This window comes from Camelus ferus, chromosome 25 (genome assembly GCF_009834535.1).
Source record: "Camelus ferus isolate YT-003-E chromosome 25, BCGSAC_Cfer_1.0, whole genome shotgun sequence".
Taxonomy (NCBI): Eukaryota; Metazoa; Chordata; class Mammalia; order Artiodactyla; family Camelidae; genus Camelus; species Camelus ferus.
This window is the reverse complement of record NC_045720.1, coordinates 31,930,872-31,949,014: the sequence shown is the minus strand read 5'-3', so window position 1 is coordinate 31,949,014 and position 18,143 is coordinate 31,930,872. Positions and strand designations below refer to the sequence as shown.

The window sequence follows — 18,143 nt, the reverse complement described above, 5'->3', positions numbered from 1 at the left end:
ACAGAGAAAAAAATGTGACAATGAATATATATATGTTCATGTATAACTGAAAAATTGTGCTCTACACTGGAATTTGACACAACATTGTAAAATGATTATAAATCAATAAAAAATGTTAAAAAATGAAAAAAAAAGGTAAAAGTTAGCATATGAAAGGTAACATGCCAAAATTCAAACAGTGGTTATGTGGGAGTCATAGGGTAAAAATAGAGCAAGAATACTATTGTAAAAGGACAGGACAAAAAACTTTCTTCCAGTATTTGGTGCAAAACAGTGTTCCCATAGGTAAGTTTATTAAGGTATTCACTTGGCCTTGATCATAGTACTGTACAGTCAGGAGAATCTCAACAACAATTGTAACAGACTGACTCCTACAGGTGAGTCATCTACACTCTTTTCAGCTTAGCAATCAGAATGGAGATGCTTTCTAGTCAAGGTTGATCTAAGGAAACTTACACATGAGCATTCTGATCTGGATTTCCAGATGAAAACAGAAGTCAAGCAAGACCCCACTGGCTTCAGCTGAACCAGGTCTAAGTATGGGAGAGGTTACCAATCCCAAGTGTAGACATGTGCCCTGGTGTGGAGCTTCCTAATGCTTCCTGATTTACACAGGAATAAATCCTGAGTTTGCTCTTCATTCACCTTGACTCTGACATCACAAAACCTGGCTGTTATTATGGAAGAATTACATAGCTTCCTGTGGTCAAGAGTTGGTACATGAGAATTCACATAGGTTGTACCAACTTGATTTGGATTTTCTTCTGTAAGAGCTACTAACTGGGATTAGCAAATCAGAAGTTAAGAATCAACTTCCTGTATGATCCAGCAATCCCACTCCTGGGCATATATTTGGAGGGAACTCTAATGTGAAAAGATACATGCACCCCAATGTTCATAGCAGAACTATATACAATAGCCAAGACATGGAACCAATCTAAATGTCCAATGACAGATCACTGGATAAAGAAGTTGTGGTATATTTATACAATGGAATACTACTCTGCCATAAAAAGAATAAAATAATGCCATTTGCAGCAACATGGATGGACCTAGAGATCATCATTCTAAGTGAAGTAAGCCACAAAGAGAAAGAAAAATACCATATGATATCACTCATATGTGGAATCTGAAAGGAAAAAAAAAAGACACTATGAACTCATCTACAAAACAGAAACAGACTCACAGACTTAGTAAACAATGGTTACGGGGAAAAGGGGGTCAGAAGGGATAAATTTGGGAGTTTGAGATTTACAAATGTTAGCCACTGTATATAAAAATAGTTTTAAAAAAGGTTTCTTCTGTATAACACAGGGAACTATGTTCAATATCTTGTAATATGAAAATGAATATAGGTGTTTATAGGCATGACTGGGACACTGTGCTGTACACCAGAAATAGACATATTGTAATTGACTGTACTTCAATTTAAAAAAAAAAGCAATGATAAAAATAGTTAATATTTCTTGAAAACCAGGTATTCTTCATTTAATCCTTATAGCCACCCTTTGACCTGGATCCTATTATATTCCCATTTTACAGATAAGGAAGACTGAGAGAAGTTGACTCACCCTCACTGCTCTTTTTTCTGATTTGCCTTAAAAAAAAAAAAAGAATCAGCTTCCTATATGTTAGCAATTAAACTCAAGGGCAGACTTTTACATGTGAGTTTAGATTTTTGTGTCTGTAGAATAATAGGTAAATTGGCATCCCCTTTTCAATCTGCAACATTAAGATACACATGCATATTTAAAATTCTTTTTCCCCCTCAAATAACAACTTTTTATCAAAGATTTACGAGCACAGAAGAGAGCTTGATAACCATTTAAATGTGTTATGGGATGGCTATTTTAAAATGATTTTGCTCATTTATTTACTTCCCTCCGTTTTTTTCATCCTTTTATGACCACTTCTTAAAAGACAAATTGAGCCCAAAGTTAAAAAAAAAAATCAATTACACTTCACCTAAATGTGATTATGGATATGATATTCTTACCTGATTCAGCTGAAAGGGAAACAAACTTTGGTCCTCAGGTCACAAACTCAAATGCCTACAGGGGCCAGTCAGATGGGAGACGAAAGAACAATGAGGGTGGTGGGCTGTGGCGATGAGGGGTCTCAGGCATGGTGGCCTGGAGTGCATTAGATCAGCGAAAAGTGGCAGCCAGAATTCAGCCCTGGCCAACTGCAAGGCCAGTGTTACCAAAGCTGATTATTTAAGACAAAAATCCAGTTTTTGTGTATCATGGTCCAATTTTTAAATATGGGAAACTGATTCGTATTTTTTTAAAAGGGTTGTTTGAGCCAAACAAAATACAGCAGTGGCCAGATCTGGTGTACAGGCCACCAGTTTGTGAACTCTGATCTAGCCCGCAAATGGAAATGTCATCAATTTTCCTTCCTAGACATTTACTTTATTGTTTAACCTCTATGATCTGAAGAGAAACCAGTGTCCATGTTTATAATACAGGAAAGTAGAAGACAGAGTAGCAAAGAAAACTCTTTTATAAAGAAGGGACCCATGACATGAAAAGAACATATTTATATAATAATGCTACAAACAGATCCTCACATGTAAATATCTGGCTTGTGGTTTCTGACCACTTTTAATGGCGACTTTATTGTACTGCTAGAATGCAAACCACAAAAGCACTTTCATGTCGGTCACAATCAAGCTTCAAACACGTGGACATGCCGAGCGTGCTCACGGGCTCAATCAACTAACCACTGGAAGTACTGACTCCTCCGTAATGATCATTCCCCGTTAGTTGTACAGTTGGAGGGGGGAAAGCATGTCAATTACAATGTATTCCATGGAATTAGGATTTGAAATTCTGAGGATGTGGTACTTAGAAAATGTTTCTTTACAGAGAGAAAAGTCCCACTAGCTTATTGGCAGGAGTGAAAGTGTCTAGTAATTCATCTTAATTAAAAAAAAAACTGCTATTGTCATTTATTGAAGGTAATGAAATTGTAGGTAATGTGCATAATTCCAAATGAGGAAATTTACCTGGGTTAAGGACAACCATCCTTTCTTTTCTACATTTTTCTTGACAGACATTAGTGATTAAAATTGAAAAGACTCCAAAAAGGTAAAAAAAACTGTCATTGACAGGATTAACTCTGTATTATAAATGCATCAGCATTTATACACCACCATTAGCAATTTCTCTAGAAATACTCTGGCGTTCTCAAAAAATAAGGATGGGTGGAGAAGATGTTTCAAATAAAGTTTTTTAGGTTTTAGGAATGCTTTCAGCTGAGAATGCATGAGCAGACATAAAAGGGGAACTTCAGAGTTTTATTCCACACATTTTGTTTAGGCTGGTTTTGGGACAAATGTGCTAAAGCAGGCAACCCAGCAAGCCACTGAAAAAAGGGGTATTTTCTGCATATTCCCAACATTCGAATAAATGTCCACATGAAGTGCCACTATCACAGGCAGCCCAGGAGGTGTGCTGACCTCATCCCAGGCTGGCACCAAGCACCGGGCCCTACAGGACTGAGAGAATTCACAGCATCTAGGTTTGTGGAACACTGCAGGTCATTTGCTCATTGGTCTGTTTATGTTTCCTTTCATTTGTTTCTAATAAAAATCTTGGAGACCCAAGTTTCTGCTTGAGATGACTTCTTTGGAATTCCAAAAGGCCTCACCAGGGCTTTCTGGCTACGCTATGACCATTGTTTAATGGAATACAGACACATTTCAGTTTACAGCTTCATAACAGCACAACAGAAATACACGAGACAACATATATTCCACGTTGCGAATTTCAACTTGAGCAAACGCCAGCATGTTAAGGAAAACTAGAGATGGGAAAGACTTGCCAGTCATCTGTCTCATTCTCTCCCCATTTCCTCAGTGCAGTCAGCTCTCCAGCCTTAATCCAAATTAGCCCAGGCACAGGGTGACTACTTCTCTTAGGAAATTATTCCAGGGCCAAGGAGCCCTCCCTGCTATTAATTTTATCATTCCAAGTGTTTGGTCTCAGGTAATTCGTCTTGAGTTTAGTCTACTTATTACTCACTTCTATTCATCTGGGCAATAATTATGTAAAATAACAAGGTTGTGTGTCTCATATAGTACCCGGCATAGTGGATCCTCATTTAGCATTAGTTAGTTGCCTTTAACTGTTTCTGAATTATTGCTGGAATTCAACATGGAAAAATAGGAGATGTATTCTCTGAATTCTTTTCTAATTAATTTCAATCAATATACTCAGAGGTACAGAACTGAAAAATGTCCATCAGGTTCTCTTTCTCCCACCCTCCCTGCCCCTACAACTATCTTCTTTCCTGTCCCACTCACTTGCCACCCCTAGATAAGTTAATTCTATACTGGGTAAAGTCTACCATGAATCTCCTTAATTCTTTGTGGCTTTAACTCTTTGGACTGTTGACAATATTATTTTTAATCATCTCTCAATGCTCAGGCACAGCATAGACCACAGTCACGGGGATGAACAGAAAAAAGAAAACATTAAAAGTAAGGTCACACTTTGCAGATGCACAAATAATCTAACTCAAACCCCAAAAGATGAGCTTATAATTCTTTTAAGAATTTACGCGAGTGAATATTCATGAGTCTTTTACAATGAAATGTTTAACCATTGTGCTTCATCAGGAATCGAAATCTTTTAAGCAACACCTTAGAACAGAACAGAACCCTTTCTTCCAACATCCTGTAACAGAACATCCTAGAACATCCAATCCTCATTTTATCACAATTCAAATTCAAACCAATTCTACAAGGCTGTATTGTGTGATTTCCTGTGCCATGCTCTCCTGGGAAGAGCAGACAGCAAACAAGACACGCACAGTCCTCAGTCTCCTGGGTCTCAGTTAACTTGCCAGGATGGACATTAAATAGGTCATTGCAAGCCTGATGAGAGCTGCCAAAGGGGACGTGTAAGGTCAAGGCTGCTGCATGCAGTCAAGCAGGTTGTGCACAGCACAAAGACACTACAGCTTAGGAGGCACCACCCACATCTCAGAGCTTGCTGATTCCTGTATTTCTCGGGACAGTTTTCTGACAGATGGCACCAGAGTGTCCTGTTCTAATCAAATCATTGTATTACAATAGTCTGCAGACAGACAGAAATAAAGCATCATGAGACAGGCTGCCTTTTTCTAATAGACAAAAAAGGCACCACATGGAAGAGGAGGGCCAACGTCAGGCGCTAAGGGAGCGGAGGATACGCCTGTTTAATTTAGTGCAGAAGCCAAGAAAGGCCTCCTGAGGAGAGGGACAGGAAAGATTAGCAGTAGTTTAAAATTTTATTACAAACTCCACAGAACATCCAACTTACTTCTTTTCACTGGATTTCTGGTATAATAATAGTTTCTCAGAAAACACATTCTCAAATTGCAGTTAGATCTGAAGGCCTCTCTGAAGTTAATTAGCCAGTGAACAAAAGTGCTATGAAGCCAGAGCAAGAAGACAGAAAGTTGCACGCACATCTCAGACTGCTGTGTTTTTCCTCTGACAAACTTGTGTGTCTGTGTTTTAAATGTATTTTGTCTTGGTAGGTTATTTGGCAATTCTGGTATTTTCCAACATGTTTTTTTTTTGAGGGGGGGCGGGTATGTGGAGGAGTTAAAGGGTAATTGCTGCTTAATGGCTGAACAAATGGCTGTGAGAAGTCTACTTTTCTGCTCCCTGAGAATTAATTATTGCATGGATAAGAACAATAAAAAGCATTTCTTGAAGTGGTTCATCCATTTTAGAGAATTTAACCATCAGCCATCTTCGGGGGCGTGCAAGTGCACACCCTTATAAAAAATAATGCACTTTGTTTCTATGTAATAATTGTAAATCACAGTGACAGTGGGTAGTTTTGTCACTGTGTCAAACACTGCCCTTAAGTGTTTGTGCTTACTCAATTCTTCCCCATGACAACTTCTGAGATAAGAGCTATTTTTATTACCATTTTACAGACTAGGGAACTGAGGCATAAACCCATTTAAATAACTTGCCCGAGGCCATAGTGCCTTCTAGGGGCAGAACTAAGATCTGAACCCTGGCATGGGGTCCCAGGGCTTCTGCTCCTGACCACTCTACTGCCCTGTTTTATTGGCAAAACTATCCAGTGGAGGCTGTAGATGAAATTGGAAAACCATTCCTTGAGCTTTCTTAATTAATGGAAAGACAAACACAAGTCAACATCTAGAAATAACCATACTGCCAGTATACAACCTGCATTTTAGTGAGAGTAAGCTTTTGCACCTATTATTCACCAGGAAGGCCCTTCAGGGAGAAAAGTAGGGTAAAAGTACAAGGTGACACAGTATATGAGGGCTGTGACCCTCTCCTTCCAAAAGCTGGACCCAGGCCTGGGCAATCAGACCCGTCTGTGTACCAGGATTCCTCCTCATTACCCAACCCCACGGCGGGCACCGGCCAGTTACCTATCCTGTCTGCGCCTCTAGGGTGCTGTGTGACTGCTTGTGAGCACTGCCTTAAGAACTCCATAAAGGGTTTTCTGCACAACTGCTGTCCCTTGAGATGCTTCTTTATAAAGGCATCTTGTGGTCAATAGGTTCGGGAAAGCTGGCTTATCGCATCTGCCTCTGACAGACTGACCGCGTGCAGGGGCCCATCCCAGGGCCCCAAGAAGTCCTCTGCTGCTAACGAAATCTGCAGAAACCTGCTTGGAATTCTTTGTTTCTTAGAACACCTATGTAACCACCAGTAAAACGAGTGCTTGAGAAATGCTGCCTCCAGGTAGGTATGTCAGTGTAAGGTGGCAGGACACAGAGAGTAGGAAAGAAGGAACAGAGGGGAAGGTGGCTCAAGGTGAGAATGTGGGTCAAGTACAAACTGACATATCCCCGGGGCTTGCTGTAGTGCTTCTTACCTGCTAGTCCTTAAAAAAAAACCCAACTGTTTGATTGAAGTATACAAAGGGAGCAGGAATTTTGATTATGTAAGACAAAACAGTGGCTCTGACATGTTAGCAGTCTGGGTATAGTGAGATGATAATCCACACAGTATCTCCTTACTTCTGGAGATGAGAAAAGGAACACAGGGTTGGTATGAACCCTGTATTCCTACCTAAGAAGGAGGAGGAAGATGGAAGAAAGTACCTTCACTAGACTTTAATTTTCCTTCCATGTTCCCTCCTTCTTTCCTTCCATGTTCCTTCCTTCCTCCCTCCCTCCCTTTTTTTTTAAATGTTGAAAACCATAAAAGACAGAAGCCAGAGAAGAATATGCAATCTCTTTTTCTTAATTCAAAGGGAGATTTGATTTATTCCTTAATGCCCCCAAGAAATAATAGGGAAAAGGAAAGTTCTAGCACAGTTAAGTGTAGACAATCTTCTGCCTTATCTGTGGACAAAGCCGTAAGATAACGTCTGTTTTAAAAAATACTTTCCCCCTTTGCCTCAATGTTTTTAGAGTTTCTAAAATCTTTATAAAGAGTCTCAAGGTAGTAGGGGGTTGTTCTGGGGAATACCCTCAATCCCCAGCACCCCTTAGCCACCCACAGCACTTCACGGCGACCTCAATTCAGCTCAGGAGCGCTGCGGGGCTATGGTTTATGAGCATACACTGCTGCTTGCAAAGACTGTAAGGCAGGAAATGATTTGTGCTTGAGGCTAGAAGTTTACTTCTTGGAATTATTTTAAATGGGCAGAGAGGGAGGCTGCTAAAAATGTTCTAAAGCTGAAATACGAGTTGGGGCGAGGAGCAGACCAAGAAAAATGATCTGTGGCACTGAGAGAAGTCCATCTCCAAGTTTGAAGGTGGGGGGACCAGCACCCCCAGGAACTGTCCAAGGGCAAGGTGGTTAAACTGAGAGCTTCCTGTTATGAATGAGAGCTTTGAGTAAGTCAGGCCAAGACGAGGAGCTCCACAGGTGGCTTCCCGGGAGGTCTGAGGGGATCGAGGCTAGCCCTTCGTCCCTGGCCATCTCCGAACCCTCACTTCAGATCCCGAGAAGCCTGGCTGATATTCCATGCCTATGAAATCTCCGATCTTTACAATAAATCCAGCCACATCTCCCCTTCTCTGAGCTAGCTGGAAAGGCTTTTTTCTCGTGCCCAGAAAAAGTTTCCCAGGACTGGGGAACTCGAGATAAATGGAGAATTTCAGTACAGTGTGGTGCACTCAACTGTCCCGCAGGCATCTGTTTGATGTACCCAGACACTTTTTTCCTTGGCTACTCCATGTGTGTGAATGAATAATTTTGCCTGCCATACCAGTAAACAAAGGGTGCTGCAGCCATCAAGGCATCAGCTACTACCATCCCCCCGCCCCCCTCAGTCCACATTGAACCGGAGGGAACTCAGGATGGAGACAAGTGGGCTGCCTGGCCTCGGCAGCCACCCCCAAGGTGCACCCCGAGGACACTCAGGACAGGAAGCACAGGAGACTGGCCCTAGATGGCTAGATGGGTATCAAAGGAATGATTTCAATGAGCCCAGACTTTTGCATCTCCTCATACACAGAAAAGCACTAGAATCATTAACCTGAGATATCTGGTTTTCTTAATTAACAGTAATCTTTTGAAGTTCTGACTACTTGGTCTTTGTTACAAAAACTCATCTATCCTGGCGCCCCCCCACCGCCCACCTCTTGGGCACAGTCTCTTAGAGCAATCTGAGAGGTCACATCCCAGGCTTGAAATCCTCAGTAAGTCCGCCAAATAAAACATAATTCTCAACTTTTACACTGTGCATTTTTTTCAGTTGACGCATGGAAACTGAGCATGAAACAGAATAAGAAACGAAACTAAAGATCAGCTCTAAGTATATAGTCACTAACATTTTCAGAACAATTGGGACCTGTAGAGGTCCCAAGGTGACAATATAACTATACCTTTTATTTATTATTTCTCAGAGTTTGAGAAGAAAAAAATATCCAGAATGTCCATATACGTGGTATGTGCAGTAGTAAACAGAGATCATATGTACTCAAATTGCTCATTTTATCTGAATGTTAAAAAAGTCAAATAATTACATAAATTGTGTGCCTATTTAGAGTAACAACAGTAGGGTGATTCTAAACTCAACAATTTCTAGAAAGCCAAAAACATGTTCCTTACTATTCTACTATTGTACATCATGAAAGTATTCTATTTTTTTAAATTTATTTTTTGTTGTAGTTGATTTATAATGTTGTGTTAGTTTCAGGTATACAGCAAAATAATTCAGAGATATATATATGTTTATACATGTATCTATACACATATATATATTCTTTTTCAGAATCTTCTGCATTGTAGGCTATTACAAGATATTGAATATAGTTCCCTGTGCTCTACTGTAGGACCTTGTTGTTTACCTATTTTATTTACAGTAGTATGTATCTGTTAACCCCAAACTCCTAATTTATCCCTCTCCTCTCCCATGAAAGTATTTTAAATAAAATAGTTTAAATGATTAAGAAGGGGAAACTACTTCCAAAATAAAATAAACTTCTCTTTGAGTATAAATTATTTCAACTTAAACTATGCTTTTAAAAAGAATATTATATAATTGTTAGGGGAAATATGAAATTGGGATATGTGAGCCCATATTATGCTTGATCTAGTTGTTACCAGACAAAAACCATTGCCTTGTTTCTATTTCAGTGAAGGTTCTAAATTCACAAACTTAGAAACATGCTGTTTCCATAGCATCAGATAAAGGGTAAAACGAACAAGATTTTATTGATTTTAACAAGGCTTAAAAAATTTGTTCTTATTTTTAGCAGTGATTTTTGCTCTTTTTTTTTTCAGTCTTTAGCAACATCTCATATTCTGTTTTCTAAATGTATTTGGTAAGTCATATAAATTTTGAAAGTAGGATAATTGTGACATTATTGTAAAGTTACACATTCTTATAGTAATGTAGAATACCTGATATTTAATTCTTAATGTAAAAGAGATGCTAAACAGTAAAGTCAAGATCAGGTATCAAAGACCCTAACTACACATAATGTCAGCTTAACATATGAATAAAATATAACATTCTATTACAAACACTTTTAGACAATTCATTAATGATTAAAAAGCATGGTGTAATATTTGCTGTTACTGTTAATTTATGAGGACTCAGACCCTTGGAATCAGGCTTTTAAACACAAATGTTATAGCTACAAAACGCAAGTTTTTTCATAGTAAATGTGGCTCCATGACAGTGAATAACTGAGGTTAGTAGTACAATTGTTCCAAGTTAATGTGCTAAGAAAACAGGAAACGGATCTTCTTTCGTGCATGTGTTCTGAGCTCTTAAAATGTCTATTTGACAAAGCACAGAAAAATGGCTCACCTGTAACAGACATACAGCCTAACGGAGCAATCAGAGTGATGGGGGCAAATCCATAGGATGCAAAGTTTCCTATCTCTCCCACGGCCATCAGTACGACCCCACCCCACCAAAGCACGCTCTTGAAGCACGGCCGTGGGTGTTCTTGGTGTGCCAATCGAAGATGAGAATATTTCTGTAAGTATATCAGAATGTAAATAAGAAAATATTTCCACCCGAATAAAATCTGCCTTGAAATTTTTGGTCCTATAAAATTGCTTCATGGTTTTAAAATTTATTTGCAGATTACTATAGAGCAATTATTATGGTTTTGTTTGTTCCAAACACATTAACAGAAGTGACTCATAATGATATAGCATCTTACAGTTTAGAGGGCCTTCTCATATATAAATGTTATTTAATGCTCATCACAACTCTGTGAAATAAATATCATTATTACTATCTAAAGATGAGGTGTATGTTAAGGAGTTAAGTGACTTTTTAGTCCATCAAACCAAAACACTTCTTTTAGACTGTCAAAAAGAGTCCAGATGCCAAAATAAACATAATTGAAATAAAGATAATAAATTAGTAAAAACACACTTTTGGGAAAGGGATTCGAACTTACGAGTCAAAGTAGCTACCACAATAAACATAACAGGGCAGAATGCTTTGACAGCAGGGAATCAGGATGGGAGAACTCTTATTTATATCTGGTTTGATTATTTCTTTGTATTTGAAACATATAAATACCTGAAAAACTAGCCATTAAATAAACCCTATTTCCCTATTGATTTTATGGTAACTGAACTTACTTCCTTATAATAAGCAGGTACCATTATAGATTACTTTAAAAATTTCCCTTAAAAATTTTAGAAGTTATTTAGAAAATAATAAAAGAATGAGAAGCCAATGTAGAACATTTAAAAAAATCTTGGCTTCTGCCAAGTTTATGAATATCTATCTAAATGTAGTACAAACTCACAGGCATTTTGTCTAAGGTACACAATACTATTAAGTGGACTATAAAACATTTAATTTTTTAAAAATCAGAAGAATAAAAACATGGATACAGTCCAGCCTGGATTATACTTGTCTTTATATCAACAAGATCATAAAATATATTTTTTATGGAAGAGGGAGTCCAAGAAGGCAAATGTGCCTGAGGCTCATTAAAGTCATAATGTGTGCCTGGATGTAACTACAGAGTTTGAAAAATAAGCTTCTTCTTACCTGAATATTTAGGGAAATGCTGATTACCAAGTTTCCCAAAATGGCCAGCAAAACTCCAAAAAGGTGAATCTATAAAAGAAAATGTTTTCTTTAAATGGTACTTTAAATAACATTTATAAGATATTTACCAAAAAAACTACAAAAAATTTAAGTTGATACATTCATACAGCAAATATTTACTTAGTACCCATCTGCCAGGGTCATTTGGAATATGAATAATGGTTTTATTAGGATTAATTTGAACTTTAATGACATATTTTTTAGAACTAGCTCAGTTCTTTACTGAATTCTCTAGATATTTGCTTCATTCATTAAAATAAGAAAATAGTCATCGGGTTGTAACTTTTTCCCACTAAGATACCTCTTGTTTACCCCTTCTGTCAATCTTCCTCAGCAACCCCTCTGATTGGAATGTTCATTGCCTCAAACATGGACTATATAATCTCTCTTCATCTGTTCTCCCTCTTTTCTTTCTCTTGATATTTTCTGGAAGACTGTGGTATTAAAGAAAGATCACTGGCCTTGGGGTTAAAGGATGAATCTGCAATTCAAATCTGCAGTTGTCTAATGGGTGACCTTGAGCAAGTTATTTCAGCTCCCTGGCCTCAGTAAACAGGGGATGTTGGATAAGATATTTCCAGAAATCCCTTTCTCTCTAAAGTCCTATGATTCCCACTGGAGACAGGCTAAATTTTCCCACCACTCAAGAGCCCACAATGCCTATCTACAGTCAACTACATCAAATATAAAACTACCATACCAGCTCCCCATAATTGGTCCTCATTCTAACTATCCATTTGTCCCCGGCACACTTTTTTTTTTTTACATACATACATACACATATATATTTTCAGATTCTTTTCCATTATAGCTCATTACAAGAAACTGAATACAGTTCCCTGTATACAGTAGGTTCTGTTGTTTATCTATTTTACATATAGTAATGTGCATCTGTTAATCCCAAACCCCTCATCTATCCTTCCCCCTGTCCACAGCACACTGAAGGTGCTCCCTCTACCTCAGGCACCTGACCCATCACATTCTCCAGGCAGATGTCATACTCTTGCTCATGTCATACCTCCCACCTCAATAGAGCATCTCCTTCCCTCAGCCCATTCAAATCATAGCACACCATCCCGGCCATCTGAGCTCTGCCTCCTTGTGACCTTCTCAAACACCATAGCCCATCTTCACTTTCTTAGACTCTAAATGGTGAACATCCCTTATTTCTTCTTTTATTTTGTCATTATATCATTATGCTCTACAAATAGATGGTAAATTCTCGGAGGGAAGAGATTCATGTCTTAGACTTCCATTGGGTCTTCTACTATACAAAATTAGGGGCTTAAAAAATAACTTGCTTGAAAAAGTATATAATGGTTTAAAACAATAACTGTAGAGGTGAGGGGAAGGATATAGCTCAGTGGTAGAGCGCATGCTTAGCGTGCACGAGGTCCTGAGTTCAGTCTCCAGTACTTCCACTAAAACTAAATAAACCTAATTACCCCCCTAAAATTTTTTTAAAAAATAAATAAAATTTTAAAATAAGTAAAATAAAAATTTTAAAAACATTTAAAAAAGAACTACAGGTTAAAAAAGAAGTTCTCACACATTGCCCAAGACGGCTACTACAGATAGCACATGTACTATCCAATGACTTCAAAAGACACACATGCTGCTCCTATCTAGGTACAAAGGTATACTATCTTCTAGCAGTATAAATTAGCAGTGATAGACGAGATCGTCCCCCTTCTCCTACACTACATAACTTTAGCTAGTTTCAAATTCCAGGCAGTTATTTGAATTTCAAATGAACATTACATCCACAAAGAACCCTTTTCAGTATGCAAACTGTCTTTGAAGTTTTGGAACTTTATTATATGTGCTGAAGTGAAATTCAGTATTTTTAAAAAATGAAGCAGAAAACTTGAAAACCCATTTAATAGTTGATATATAATATCCATAGTCTTTAATCAGTTAAGAATTTTCTTTTCCTAATAAAGGCAGTTGGCAATAATTTTGATCACTATTCCTCATGCGGAACAAGTCTATCATAATATAATGTGCTATTTCCATGCTTGTGATTTACAATTGAGTACATTTGGCAGTAATCAGAAAAAACTCAGAAGACATTTTGGGTTGAATGGATAATTATGAAAATCTTCTGTAATTATAAAAGTAAATTGTTGAACAGAAATAACTTAATTCAAAATTCTTTAAATCATTCACTAGTAGTTTAAACACCACCAGGCCAAGTGTTTAGAAATTGGCTAGCTGAGAGCAGCTTTAAGATGGCAGAATAGAAGGATGTGGAGCTCACTCTCTCCCACAAACACATCAAAAATACATCTACGTGTGGAACAATTCTCATAGAATACCTACTGAACTCTGGCAGAAGACCTTGTATGAATGGAACTACAAGGAAAATCATTACCAAACCGAGTAGTAGGGAAAAAAAGAAAAAGGAAATTGGGAGGGAGTGGTGAAAGAGGGTAAGTGTCCTCACCCTGAGAACCCCCTCCAGCAGGGAGTTTAGCTGGGACACAGCAGAGCTTCAGAGGACTGGAGGAGAGCACAGAAGCTGCACTGTGGCAGACAGAATGGAGAGAGGCTGGCACAGAGGTTCTGTGAGATCACTGGCTCAATATGTGACCTGGCTGGCATTGGCCGGGACTGGGTGCTGGAGCTCAGGCTTTAGAAGATGGACCTGGGGAGAGGACTGGGTTTGACTGTGGAGAGGCAGCCTCAGAAGCTGGAGTGTGGTGCAGGCTGAGGCTGGGAGTGTGTGCAAAAGAGCCTGGATCCACCATGGAAATCTCCACTGCCGGCACACATGGAAGGAAGAGTACAACGTGGCTGGCCATAGCAGCCTTCTCTGCTATCCCAGAGGGCATTGCTCAGCACCACTGCTAATGCATTCTCGCAAAGGGAGGGATGGGATCCAGAAATAGCAGTTTTCTCAGCTTGTTCTGGAGGGGCACAATTGCTGGTGTGCAGCTCTCAGGTAGAGGCAGGGCTGAAAATTCAACCTATTCCCAACGTTTGCATGACTTGGCAGGTGGAGCTGAGATTTGAGTTGAGCCCCAGGTAGCTGTAGCAGATTTGCTCTGCTCATGCCTTTGTGGACAACCAAGCAGAGTACTGGTGCACAGTGAGGGCAGGTCTGGCATTAACAGCAGGTGTGCGTGTGTGAAGGTGGGGCTGGGGCCTGGGTTGACCCTGTGGCTTATGATGGATCTTGATGCATGACTGCACATGCACTACAGTGGATCCCGATGCCTGACATCAGTGGATCTGCAATGATGCCTTTGAGGGTGTGGAGCCTGGGGGAACACCAAGGGTGGGTTGCTGGTGTTCCCATGGCTGAAGTGGGGACAAGGGCAGCAACAACAAACTGTACTTTGTAAACCTGTACAATGAGTGACAGGTGACACTGCAGAGGGCACCTCTAGTGGACAGCTCCTATGGAGGAATACTCAGTGTTTCCTCTCCCAGTGGAAGTATTCCAGTCCCGCCTACCATACACTGCAGCTCAGAAATGGATCTGGCAGCCACTATTCTAACAACACGGAGCAGATCTGGCCCCTGACAGGGCTGTGATAACCACAGAGCAAATAGGAGGCCCAACTCAACATCCAGTGCAGGCTCTGGTCACAACACCAATCACACCCCCAATCAAGGGGCTTATAGCCAGCACACATGGAGGAAAGATGTGGCAGCCATCCATACTAAAAACAGCCCTTGCAACAAAAATATTAGATGCACAGAGTCTATACAGAGATGCTCCCGCATAAAACAGTCCTTCAAGACCACAGTAGATAACCGTTACTTCTAAATTTATAGAGTCAGAGAAATGTAAGTAAAGTAGCTGAGAAAAAGGTGAGGAACCACTCCTGAAAAAACAATGAAACAGACCTCTATAGTCTACCTGAACCTGAGTTTAAAAAGGCAATGATAAAAGCAGTGAAGGAAATAAGAGAGGCTATAGATAGAAATGCAAAATACTATAAAAAGGAAACAAACTATAAAGAGGAGCCAATTAAAAATCAGAAAACTCAACTGCTGAGATAAAAGCCAAGCTAAAGGCAATCAATAGCAGATGAAATAATGAAGAAGAATGAATAAGTGATTTGAAGATAGAATAATGGAAATCACCCAATCAGAACAGCAGAAAGAAAAACAAATTTAAAAAATGAAAGCAATATAAGGGACCTATGGGATAATATAAAGCATGCCAATCTAGTAATAATAGGGATCCCAAAAGGAGAAGAAAGACAAAAGAGGAATGAAAAGTATTTGAAGAAATTATAACAGAAAACTTTCCAAACCTAAAGGAAGAAACAAATATCCAAGTACAGGAAGCACAGAGGGCCCCAAACAAGAAGAACCCAAACAGACCAACACTAAGACATAATTAAGATGGCCAAAGTTAAAGATAAAGAAACGAATCTAAAGGCAGCAAGAAAAAAAACAAAGAGTTAGTTACAAGTTAGTTAGCCCATAAGGCTATCAGCTGATTCTCTACAGAAATGTTACTGGCCAGAAGAGAGTGGCAAGATAAATTCAAACTCCTAAAAGAGAAAAACCTGAACCTAGGATACTATACCCAGCAAGATTACCATTTAGAACCGAAGGAGAGATACAGAATTTCTCAGACAAGCCAAAACTAAAATAATACAGCAAAACTAAACTATACTAAAAGAAATATTGAAAGGTCTTCTCTAAATAGAAAAGGAGGAATCTATAGAAAAGATAAAATCACAGTTGGAAATGGGGTAACTATAATGAACAGCAAAAGAATAAACATGGAAATGTAAAAGAGGACATCAAAATCATAAAATGTGAGAGAGGAGAGCAAGAATGGGTAGATTTTTTTTGTTTTTTTTTCTCCTTAGGATGTGTTTGAGCCTATATGATTACCAGTCTAAAGCAAACAGAGTAATGGATTAACATACTCGAAAAACAGGGTAACAAGTAAAAACATGCAACAGAGTCATAAAAACCAAAAAGAAAAGAAATCAAGCTAATACAAAAGAAAATTATCAAACCACAAAAGGAAAGACAAAAACAAGAAGAAAGGAACAAAGAGGAAATATAAAATCAACTGGAAAACAAAGTTTAAAATGGCAATAAACACATATCTATCAATAATTACCATAAATGTCAATGAAGCAAATGCTCCAATCAACAGAGTGGCAGACTGAATAATAAAACAAGAGTCTACAATATGCTGCCTACAAGAGATCCATTTTAGGATAAAGGACACACATAGATTAAAAGTGAGAGGATATTTCATGCAAATGGAAATGACAAGAAAGTGGGGGTAGCAATACTCGTATCAGACAAAATGGACTTTAAGACAAAGGCCATAAAGATAAAGGACACTATATAATGATAAAAGGAGCAATATAAGAAGAGGATATTACACTCATTAACATATATGCACCTGATATGGGAGCACTTAAATATATAAAACAAATACTAACAGATATAAAGGGAAAACTTGATGGGAATACAGTAATAGTAGGAGACTTTAACATCCCACTAACATCAATTGGACAGCTCTTTCAGAAAGAAAATCAATAAGGCAATGGAGATACTAAATGACACAATAAAACAGTTAGACTTAATCAATATTTTCAGGACATTACATCCCCAAAATACAGAATATACATTCTTTTCAAGCGTGCACTGAACATTCTCTAGGATAGACCACAGACTTGGACACAAAAGAAACCTCAACAAATTTAAGAGGCTAGAAATTATTTCAAGCATCTTTGCTGAACACACTGGCATGGAACTAGAAATCAATCACAGAAAAACAAGGCAAAAATGGCTGCATGGAGACTAAACAACATGTTACTAAAAAACCAATGGGTCAATGATGAACTCAAAGAGGAAATTAAAAAGTACCTTGAGACAAATGAAAATGAAAACACAACCATACAAAATCTATGGGATGCAGCAAAAGGAGTCCTAAGAGGGGAAGTTCACAGCAGTACAGGCCTTCCTCAAAAAACAAGAACAATCTCAAATAAACAACCTAACCTACCACCTAAAAGAATTAGAAAAAGAAGAACAAACAAAACCTAAGGTTATCAGAAGGAAAGAAATAATAAAGATCAGGGAGAAAATAAATAAGATAGAGATTAAAAAAAAAAAAAAGTCAGTCAAACTAAGAGCTGGTTTTCTGAAAGAGTAAACAAAATTGACAAACCTTTGGCCAGGCTCACCAAGAAGAAAAGAGAGGACACAAATAAACAAAATAAGAAATAGAAGAGGAGAAATTACAACCAACCCCACAGAAATACAAAAAAATCATAAGAGAATACTATATGGCAACAAATTGGACAATGTATAAGAAATGGACAAATATCTAGAAACATACAGTCAACCAAAACTGAATAAAAAAGAAACAGATAATTTGAACAGACCAATCACAGAAGTGAAATAGAACTTGTAATTTAAAAAAAAAAAACTCCCTTCAAACAAAAATCCAGGACTGCATACCTTCACTGCGGAATTCTACAAAACATACTTGAAAGAACTTATACCAATCCTTCTCAAACTCTGTCAAGAGATTGAAGAGGAGGGACTACTCCCAAACTCATTCTATGAAGTAACCATCACCCTTATACCAAAGCCAGACAAAGACACAACCAAAAAAAGAAAATTATAGGC

General features: G+C 38.4%; 1 protein-coding gene across 3 annotated transcripts in view; it reads right to left on the bottom strand.

The window, feature by feature from the left end:
* NIPAL2 (NIPA like domain containing 2) overlaps nt 1-18,143 on the bottom strand; it is a 71,767-nt gene that overhangs the window by 38,143 nt on the left and 15,481 nt on the right. For 2 of the 3 annotated variants that reach the window (XM_032467982.1, XM_032467984.1), the window contains exons 2-3: nt 11,463-11,531; nt 10,254-10,425 (exon numbers count right to left, since the gene is read on the bottom strand). In XM_032467982.1, the coding sequence (XP_032323873.1) occupies nt 10,254-10,341 (88 nt within the window). In that variant the 5' untranslated portion in view covers nt 10,342-10,425; nt 11,463-11,531. The remainder of the gene's footprint in view (nt 1-10,253; nt 10,426-11,462; nt 11,532-18,143) is intronic. The other variant, XM_032467983.1, reaches the window with a different exon arrangement.